The 9360-nt window shown below is 65.4% G+C and overlaps 1 protein-coding gene across 3 annotated transcripts; it reads left to right on the top strand.

Moving 5' to 3' along the window:
* Nucleotides 1-1631: 1631 nt before the first annotated feature.
* On the top strand, nt 1632-9322 carry SLC6A8 (solute carrier family 6 member 8). 3 transcript variants are annotated; one of them, XM_064277748.1, is made up of 13 exons: nt 1640-2095; nt 3509-3640; nt 4337-4586; nt 5092-5224; nt 6096-6230; nt 6311-6414; nt 6511-6635; nt 7133-7245; nt 7341-7478; nt 7555-7657; nt 7741-7841; nt 7914-8084; nt 8416-9322. In XM_064277748.1, exons 1-13 carry the CDS (start codon nt 1855-1857, stop codon nt 8554-8556), a joined length of 1887 nt encoding a protein of 628 aa, XP_064133818.1. In that variant the 5' UTR covers nt 1640-1854; the 3' UTR covers nt 8557-9322. The 3 variants fall into 3 exon arrangements, with proteins under 3 accessions (XP_064133819.1, XP_064133817.1, XP_064133818.1); XM_064277747.1 differs by having other exon boundaries at nt 1638-2095; nt 7741-8084; XM_064277749.1 differs by lacking the exons at nt 4337-4586; nt 5092-5224 and having other exon boundaries at nt 1632-2095; nt 6096-6414; nt 7741-8084.
* Nucleotides 9323-9360: the final 38 nt, after the last annotated feature.

Below are 9360 nucleotides of genomic sequence, written 5' to 3' on the forward strand. Positions count from 1 at the left end.
TAGGTGCCATCCTGCTACCTCGAGGGTCCCATCAGACTAAGCATGGCTGTGCTCCCCACACCCCTTGGAGCCTGGGTGGAGGTGCTGCCCCTCCCTCACCCTGCAGACTCAATCTGGCTCAGCCCAGAACTGCTTTGCTTCCTAAAGCCTCGGGCTGCTGAGGGTTTAGCTTAACGGGATGAGCCATCTGGGGACTGCAGCAATAAGATCAGAGGGCCTGGGGTGGAGGGGGCATTTCCCCACCCTGGGCAGTGGTCCTTTCCTTCTCCACCCCAGGCTAGTCTGTGCCCTGGAAAATCCCCAGCAGCTGGCGGCGGAGGGGGGGGGGGAAGGGGGGCACCCAACAACCTGGTTCTGGCTGGGGAAGCCTGGAGGTCCCTGGGGAGCCAGAGCCTGAGGCTGAGGCCTTTGGGGGCGGGTCTGTGCCCCGGCCAGGCACCAGAGGGCAGCCTTATCCTATTCCTGCAGCTGCCACCCCTTCCCCCCACCCCTCTTCCCCCATCCCCCCACCCCCTTCCCCCTCCTCCCACCCCCCCACCCCCCACCCCCCACCCCCACCCCACCCCACCCCCCCCCCCCGCACCTTGCCAATAGTCCACAGGTCAGGGGCCTCCACCGCCCCATTCGGCAGGGTTCAGGGTGGCAGGGGTCACTCGGCCCCCTGCCCCCTGCAGGCTTCTCCATCTGGTGACAAAGCCAGGTCTTGCTCCTCGGCCAGCTGGCTCCCCGTGGCCCCCTTCAGAGACTCCCAAGACCTGTAACCCCAACACTTGTCCTGGACCTCCAGCAGCTTCCAGGGGTGTGCCCCTTGCAATCTCCCGCTGCCCCCTGGAGGCAGGCCCACCTCACCCCACTCAGCCTTTCTCCCGGCAGGCCCGCCCCCAGCCCCCTTCGGTGTGGGGGCGGGGAAGCTTTATAAGCTCATGGGCGACGGGAGACGGGACAAGCTACACGGGCCCGGGGGAGCAGGAGTGCCCGGCGGAGGCGGGAGCCGGGAAAGGGGGAGGAAGGGGAGCACGGTGGGGTTAGGGGGGAGCCTAGGATGTCTGGAAGACGGCCAACAAACTAGGGTTTTCCCAGCGCGGGGAGCGGGCGGGTTCGGAGGGCCGAGCCGGGACGCCCCCCGGGCCGGGGCGCGGCGCCGCGTCCAGCCTCCCGCGCCCGCAGGAGCGGCGTCTCCTCCTCCGGAGGAAGGCGGGAGGCGGTAGGCTGAGCGACGGCGGGAGGAGGCGGCACGGGGGAGGGGGAAGGGAGCAGCCAGCGTGGGGGTGGGGCGACAGTGACATCACCCGGAGTCGCTTCTTAAGCGGCGGCCGGTCGGGCCGGGGGAGGAGAGGGACAGTCGCAGCGCGGTGGCGAGTTGCTGAGCCCGCCGCGGGCCCCGAGAGCGGCTGGAGCCGCGCCGCCGCGAAGGAGGGGCGAGGCGCGCCGGGCCACAGCCGCCGGCGACCAGGCCACCGCGGGCCGGCCGGGCGGGGGGCGCCGCTCGGCCCCGCTCCGGAGTGCGGGCGCCCCGGCACCCGATGCCGCCCGCCGCCCGCTAGGCTGAGCCTCGGGCCAGGCGCGCCACCGCCGCCGCCGCCGCCGCCGCCGGAACCGGAGCCGGAGCCGCCGCCGCGGGCGGGAGCTTCGGGAGCCGCCGCCGCCCCGCCGGGCCCCGTCGCCGCCCGCGCGCCCCCGGGCCCCCGACACACATGAGATTCTTCAGGCTCACTTTCAAGTGCTTTGTGGACTGCTTCTGAGCGCGCCTCGCGCTCCATCGGCCCGGCCCCGGCCCGGCCCGGCCCCGGGAGGGCCCGCCGCGCCCTCGGGGCCCTCCCCGCGCCCGCACCCGCGTCCGCGCCCGCCGGGGCCATGGCGAAGAAGAGCGCCGAGAACGGCATCTACAGCGTGTCCGGCGACGAGAAGAAGGGCCCCCTGATCGTACCCGGGTCCGACGGCGCCCCAGCCAAGGGCGACGGCCCCGTGGGCCTGGCTGTGCCGCCGCGCGAGACATGGACGCGCCAGATGGACTTCATCATGTCGTGCGTGGGCTTCGCCGTGGGCCTAGGCAACGTGTGGCGCTTCCCCTACCTGTGCTACAAGAACGGCGGAGGTGAGCGCCCCCGCCCGTCCGCCGGCACGTGAGGCCGGCCAGGGGGTGGGGGTAGGTCCCAACACAGCGGCCGGTGGCCGCCACCCCCCTCACCAGTCATGTGCCTGGCAGTGTGGTGGGGGGAGGGGGCCGGCCTCGGGGATTGGCCATGGAGGTGGGAAGCCCGGCCTGCCCCCTGGGGGGGCTCTCAGAGGTGAGGAGCCTTGGCTGCCCCCGCGGGTCAGGCACACAAGTGGCACATTGTGTGAGCCCCCCACGTGTGCACACACGAACACACGCATACACAATGGGCCACTCTGTCCCTCCCCCTCCCGCTGCCCTACCCTTCCCATCCCTTCCCTCTCCTCCCCTCCGCCTGTGCCTGGAACACTGGGTGCCTGAGCCAGACTTGGGAAGCCTGCGGCCAGCCGGCCGCCCGGCGCCGCTGGACACACAGCATGCACACACTGTGCTGCCTGCCCCAGCACGCGAGTGTCCTGGGGCGAGGAAGGAGCACTGGGGGTAGTGGGAAGCACAGTTACTGTGTGATGCGGTGGGAAACTGAGGCCCAGACACAAGGCCTTGGTCCAAGGTCACACAAGTAGGATGCTAGGACCAGGCGCTGGGCAAGCTGCAGCCAAGCCCACTTCCGGAGGTGAGGATGGGGGAGAACAGAGCCAGTAACAAGGACAGGGCCTGGCAGGGAGGCGGAGAGCAAGATGGGCTGCTAGGGGGACCAGCTCTCTGCACTGCCCCCTGCTCTGCTGGGCCTGTCCCTATGGCCCGGCCCTACCTCCTCCAGAGCCTGGCTCACCCTCAACGGGGCTTGCTACGTCCAGCTTGTCTCCCTCTGCCCTTGCCCACTGACACCTTCAGCACACCTTCCCCCTGGCAGAGGCCTGCTGCCCACCCATCCACTTCCCCGACCCTCGTATTTGCATGTCAGAGTGCAGGGGAGGCAAGAGCTCCCTGCCCTCACTCAAGTCCAGGCAGGCCCTCAGGCCCCAGCGCTCAGCCACGCGCAAACACAGGCGCACACGCCAAACATGCGCACGCACACATGCCCTTGCTGTGCCTTCTGGTCGCTGCCTGGCAAAGAACGAGCTGCTGCACAAGGCATGGTCTGCATGTGTAAGCGCACACGTCCTCCATTCTGTAGGTCAGCGCAGGCAACTGTGGGGTGCAGCCCTGTGAGTGGAGGGGCCCCAGGTCAGGCTCCCCTGGAGCCCATCCTTTCACCCGGAGCCCCCGACCCCAGGTTGTTCACCTTGTGACTGAGTCAGCGGCCACACTCCACTGATTCACCCAGTGGGAAGTTCACATGGACAGGGTGGGGTTGGGCTGAGCTCCGCCCCCCTCCTGAGGCTCCTGGAGGCTGTGGGGGTTGGGGCAGCCAGCTCCCCCTGAGCCCCACACTGCACTGCTCTCCCACAGGTGTGTTCCTTATTCCCTATGTCCTGATCGCCCTGGTGGGGGGAATCCCCATTTTCTTCCTGGAGATCTCCTTGGGCCAGTTCATGAAGGCTGGCAGCATCAATGTCTGGAACATTTGCCCCCTATTCAAAGGTGAGTGCCGCAGTGCCTCCTGCCACTTTCCCACAGAGGGGGCGTGGGCGTGGGTGCAGACGAATGGAGGCTGGGCACCGGAGGCGGTGATGGCAGAAGGCGCCCGAGGCTGGCTCTTGCCACGCCTGAGGGCCAGCGAAGGAGTTTGGACTTGGCCCGGTAGGCCGTGCGGAGCCACTGCAAGTTCAGGGTGTGACTAACAGGAAAGATCACTTTCTGTGCCGGGCAGTGTTCAGTCACCAGTCTGGATACCCAAGAAGGCAGGGCCTACTAATATCTGCCCACTGTACAGATGAGGCAGCTGAGGCACAGGGAAGTGGAGCGGCTTGCCCAAGGTTGCCCACTGAGGCAGCAATTGTCTCCTACACGGTCCCAGGTTACGAGAAAGCTCCCCCAGCCACTGTGTGCTGCCGGCTGGTGGGGAGCCACTGTGGCGCACATGGGGCCCGAGAGCAGGGGACCTATGTGTGAGTGGGAGGGGAGGGGCTCTGCCCTGGGGCTGACGGTAGATTGAGAAGGTGACGGTAGGGGATGAGGAGTTTGCCAGGTGTTGGGACACTTGGGCACGAGACAGAAGAAGGGGACAGGAGGGGGATGGGGAGGGGAGGACAGTAGAAGCCATTGGTGCTAGTCCCTTGTAGGGTAGCTAAGAGGGGCAGGAGCTGGCCAGCAAAGAACTCTCCCTGCCGCCCCCAGGCCTGGGCTATGCCTCCATGGTGATCGTCTTCTACTGCAACACCTATTACATCATGGTGCTGGCTTGGGGCTTCTATTACCTGGTCAAGTCCTTCACCACCACGCTGCCCTGGGCCACCTGTGGCCACAGCTGGAACAGTCCCGACTGTGTGGAGATCTTCCGCCACGAAGATTGTGCCAATGCCAGCCTAGCCAACCTCACATGTGACCAGCTTGCTGACCGCCGCTCCCCCGTCATCGAGTTCTGGGAGTGAGTCAGGCGCCTCTGGGCCAAGCCCATCATGCCCCTGTGGTCTCCCATACTTGGCCTCAGCCTGTTGGGGCCCAGCCCTTGGGAACCGAGGCCAGGTGCAGAGGAATCACTCCCAGGCCTGGCCCATCCCTTGGGGAGCTCCCAGGCCATCCCTGCAGCTGGATGGGGGCTGCTCTGTCAGCACTAGTTGTCATTCCCATTCTTCGCTGTCATTCAGTCCTGTCTGCCCAGTGGGGGAGCTGGTGCTGCATGTGCGGGGGTGGGGGGGTGGGGGGTGGCCTGGGGCCAGGCCAGCAGCCCCGCTCCCTGCAGCCAGGGGCTCCAAGGCTCCAGGTGCCCTGGAGTGCCTCCAGGAGGCAGGCTTGGGCCCGGGCCGAGCCCAGGTAGACAGAAGGGACCAGCTGGACTCACAGCTGAAGGAGGGAGGGGCCACAACCCCTCGGAGAGCTGCCAATCGCTTTGCCCTCCACTGACGCAACCCTCATGAGCTGTCCCTCCCTAGGAACAAAGTCTTGCGGCTCTCTGGGGGGCTGGAGGTTCCAGGGGCTCTCAACTGGGAGGTGACGCTGTGTCTGCTGGCCTGCTGGGTGCTGGTCTACTTCTGTGTCTGGAAGGGGGTCAAGTCAACAGGAAAGGTACAGCCAGAGCCTGGCGGGGGACACCAGGAGCAGCACGGCCTTGGGCAGGGGTGTCTCTGGAGGGGACAACTGTTGCAACAGGAGGCGACTGGACCGAGGAGGGGGGAGGTGCTTAAATCTAGGCCACTTGGTCCCTGCCCCATTGCTGGCTGTTCCTCCCGCTCTCCAAACCCAGAGACCCTGAGTGGGAGAGGCCCAGGCAGCAGCTACCCCCTTGCCACGCTTCTCTCTCTTCCTCACACTCTGCTGGGTCTGTTCTGTCGGGATGAACCGGCTCCGTGACAGTCTCTCTCACCGGCCTGTCCGGCCCTGTGTATGACCAGAGACACATGAACGTGGGACCCCAGCGTGTCTCACTCCTGGCAGGGGGAAGCAGGGACTTTGCTGTCAGTCTTTCTCTTGCCTCTGTTGATACCTGGCCCAGTCCCCTCCCAAGCTACCAATAAGGAGCCTGCCATTCCACAGAGAAACGCCCTGGGGTTAGGGGTGTGTGAGGCAAAGGAGCTGCCCACCCCCCCACCCCCTCTGACTGGCATCCCCTCAGCCTGGGCCCTACAGGGTTCTGGGAGGGAGGTCCTGCTGCCTGCGCCTCACAGTCCTCACACCCCACACACACACACACACACCTGGGTTCACACTTCAGAAACTGCCTGTGCGCCGCCCCTCAGGTGAGCCTGCACCAGCCTGCCCGCTCCCTAAAGGACGTGCTCCCTGGCAAACAAGGCCTGGCCTTGCTCCAGCTGGCCTCACACCTACTTCCTGTTGGGGGGAACCCCAGCTCTGGGGGTAGGATGGGGGCCTCTGAGCCAAGGTGCAGTCTGGGGGCTGTGGCCAGCCCAGGTCCCCCCTGAGCAGCCTGACCCCGCAGATCGTGTACTTCACTGCTACATTCCCCTACGTGGTCCTCGTCGTGCTGCTGGTGCGCGGCGTGCTGCTGCCTGGCGCCTTGGACGGCATTGTGTACTATCTCAAGCCCGACTGGTCGAAGCTGGGGTCCCCTCAGGTAAGGAGCCGGGCCACCGTGGGATGGTGCGGGGCTGGTGGTGTGGTACCCCCTCACTCCTGCTTCTGCCACCCCTCCAGGTGTGGATCGATGCCGGCACCCAGATTTTCTTCTCCTACGCCATTGGCCTGGGGGCCCTCACGGCCCTGGGCAGCTACAACCGCTTTAACAACAACTGCTATAAGTAAGCTCCATGTCCCTGCAGTCCCCGTAGCCTGGCCTGCCCACCTCCCTGCCTGCAGGTGCTGACCGGTCCCTCCTGCCCTACCCTGCCCACCAGGGATGCCATCATCCTCGCGCTCATCAACAGCGGGACCAGCTTTTTTGCTGGCTTCGTGGTCTTCTCCATCCTGGGCTTCATGGCGGCAGAGCAGGGGGTGCATATTTCCAAGGTGGCCGAGTCAGGTAAAGGCCCTGGGTGATGCCCAGTTCCAGAGCTGTGCTGCTGTGCGTGTGCATCCTGGACATCAACACTCCGCTAGATGGGCCCTTGCGGGCTGGGCACAGCCCCCAGGGTCGGGCTGTAGGCCAGTCCATCTGGGGACCTGAGCCCCCCGCTCCATTCGTCCATCTGTCCCAGGGGCCTGGGGTATGTCGTCATCTTTGTCAGAGTGTGGCAGAGGGAAAGGCGGGCCTCCACCCAGAAGTCGTGGTCACCTCTGACTGCAGGATTTGACTCAGGCACACAGGTCTTATGGCTGGGGGCTGGGGAGGACCTGGAGCCTTCCTGCCCTATTGTGGGGTGCCCTGGGGCTGGGGCAGGCCCGCAGTGCTTCACAGTATGGAAAGGCCTGGCAGGTGGCTAGTGCCCCCAGGGCCCTGGCTTTGTCACTGCCCTCCTCCTCTGAGCGGATGCATGAGCTCAGGTGGTGTTCAGGTCTGGACTCAGCACCTTCCCACAGGGCCTGGCCTGGCCTTCATCGCCTACCCCCGGGCTGTCACACTCATGCCTGTGGCCCCGCTCTGGGCTGCCCTCTTCTTCTTCATGCTGCTGCTGCTCGGACTCGACAGCCAGGTTTGGAGGGGACCCAGGCAGGGCGGGGGGCAGAGGGAGGAGAGGTGGTGGCGGGGCAGATAGGAGCAGGGCCTCGCCTGAGCTGCCCACCACAGTTCGTAGGTGTGGAGGGCTTCATCACCGGCCTTCTCGACCTCCTCCCGGCCTCCTACTACTTCCGCTTCCAAAGGGAGATCTCCGTGGCCCTCTGCTGTGCCCTCTGCTTCATCATTGACCTCTCCATGGTGACCGATGTGAGTGGGCTCGGAGGGGCAGCCCTGGCTCCCAGCTGCCCTCGGCCCCTGCCTGACCTGGGTGTGCCCCACACAGGGCGGGATGTACGTCTTCCAGCTGTTTGACTACTACTCAGCCAGCGGCATGACCCTGCTCTGGCAGGCCTTCTGGGAGTGTGCGGTGGTGGCCTGGGTGTACGGTAGGTGCTACTGAGGGGCAGGGGCAGGGGCAGCCAGGACAGGCAGAACTCCAGCTCCTTCCCTCCCTTCCTCTCCCTCTCAGGCGCTGACCGCTTCATGGACGACATTGCCTGCATGATCGGGTACCGGCCATGCCCCTGGATGAAGTGGTGCTGGTCCTTCTTCACCCCGCTCATCTGCATGGTAATGCCCACAAGTTGGGCCAGGAGGGCTGCGGGCTGGCCAGGCAGGTGGCTGATGCCTCTTGTTCACCAGGGCATCTTCATCTTCAACGTGGTGTACTACGAGCCGCTGGTGTACAACAACACCTACGTGTACCCATGGTGGGGCGAGGCCATGGGCTGGGGCTTTGCACTCTCCTCCATGCTCTGTGTGCCCCTCCACCTCCTGGGCTGCCTCCTCAGTGCCAAGGGAACCATGGCTGAGGTCAGTCCCCTCGTCAACCCACCCCTAGAATGGGTAGGCCGGCCCTGGTGCAGGAAGCCTTGGAGCCAGCTCCAACTGGGGCGGGTGGAGGGAACACTAGGCCTCGACAGCCTGGGAGTGGCAGGGGGAGGAGGGCAGTCCTCAGCGTCCCTCACCCGTCCCGACACCCACTCAACCCTGCTTTCACGGTGCAGGGAGCGGGCTGGACAGGGGGCCACCGAGCGAGCAGGTGGCGGGCGGGTGTGAGCTCCTGGCAGGGGCTGTGGGCACGGCTGCGCTGAGGCCCAGCTGGGGCCCTCCAGGGGGCTCACCGTGCCCTTCTCTCCCGCAGCGCTGGCAGCACCTGACCCAGCCTGTGTGGGGCCTCCACCACGTGGAGTACAGAGCTCAGGACTCGGATGTCAGGGGCCTGACCACCCTGACCCCAGTGTCTGAGAGCAGCAAGGTCGTGGTGGTGGAGAGCGTCATGTGACAACAGCCTCCGCAGAGCCCTGGCCTCGCCAGCTCACATCACCAGCGCACCCTCTTGTAGCCATAGCAGCCCCTGCTTAGCCCCTGCCCCACCCCTCCAGGGGACCTGCCTTTCCCTGATAGCTTCGGGGTCTGCCTGGGGACGGGAGGCAGGGGGAGGCGGCCAGGGGGAAGCACCACGAGTGCTAACTAAAATCATTTTTCCGTTTTTAATAAAACACCAAAAATATCACATCCCACCAAAAATAGATTCCTCTCCCCACCCTGCCCGCAGCCAAGCTGGTGCACATGCTGCTCCCAGGCCTGCCTTCTCCCCTCCGCCTTCAGCCCAGGCTCCCCTAGTCACCTGCCCGCTAACCCGGGAGACCCGGCTGGCCCGCCCTGCCTCTCAGGGCTCTACCCCCACAACATGACCACCCTTGGGGGCCCATCGCCCCAGAACCAGCAGAGGCTGCCTGGGGGCCCGAAGGAGAGGGGACGGTGAGGAGGGGAGCCCCCGGGGAGGCACAGTGGCCCAGGCCCAGATTGCAGCTGGGCTAGACGCCCCCATCCCTATTCTCCTAGCTTGGAGAGCTAGCCATGAATGGAACCTTCTGGTTCCTGCACCAGTTGCCACCGCTATCAATTGTGTGCACTTGTGAGTACACTTGAGTCTAGGCCGTATACCTAGAGCTCTGTCTGTTAGCGAAGGTGAATACCAGGTGGAACCTGTGCTGCTGGGCAAACGAGGCTTGTATTTTGCACATTTTATAAAGACTTGAGTGAGATTTCTGCTTGTATATTTCTAAAAAGAGAAAACAGCCCA

The sequence above is a fragment of the Loxodonta africana genome, chromosome X (genome assembly GCF_030014295.1).
Source record: "Loxodonta africana isolate mLoxAfr1 chromosome X, mLoxAfr1.hap2, whole genome shotgun sequence".
In the NCBI taxonomy this organism is placed as follows: domain Eukaryota; kingdom Metazoa; phylum Chordata; class Mammalia; order Proboscidea; family Elephantidae; genus Loxodonta; species Loxodonta africana.

Excerpts from the sequence above, each read along its gene's own strand:
- SLC6A8 (XM_064277747.1), top strand. The coding sequence starts at position 1,855 with ATGGCGAAGAAGAGCGCCGAGAACGGCATCTACAGCGTGTCCGGCGAC. Across the intron at positions 6,415-6,510 it reads TTTAACAACAACTGCTATAA|GGATGCCATCATCCTCGCGC; the intron begins GTAAGCTCCATG and ends CCTGCCCACCAG. Across the intron at positions 7,246-7,340 it reads TGCTCGGACTCGACAGCCAG|TTCGTAGGTGTGGAGGGCTT; the intron begins GTTTGGAGGGGA and ends TGCCCACCACAG.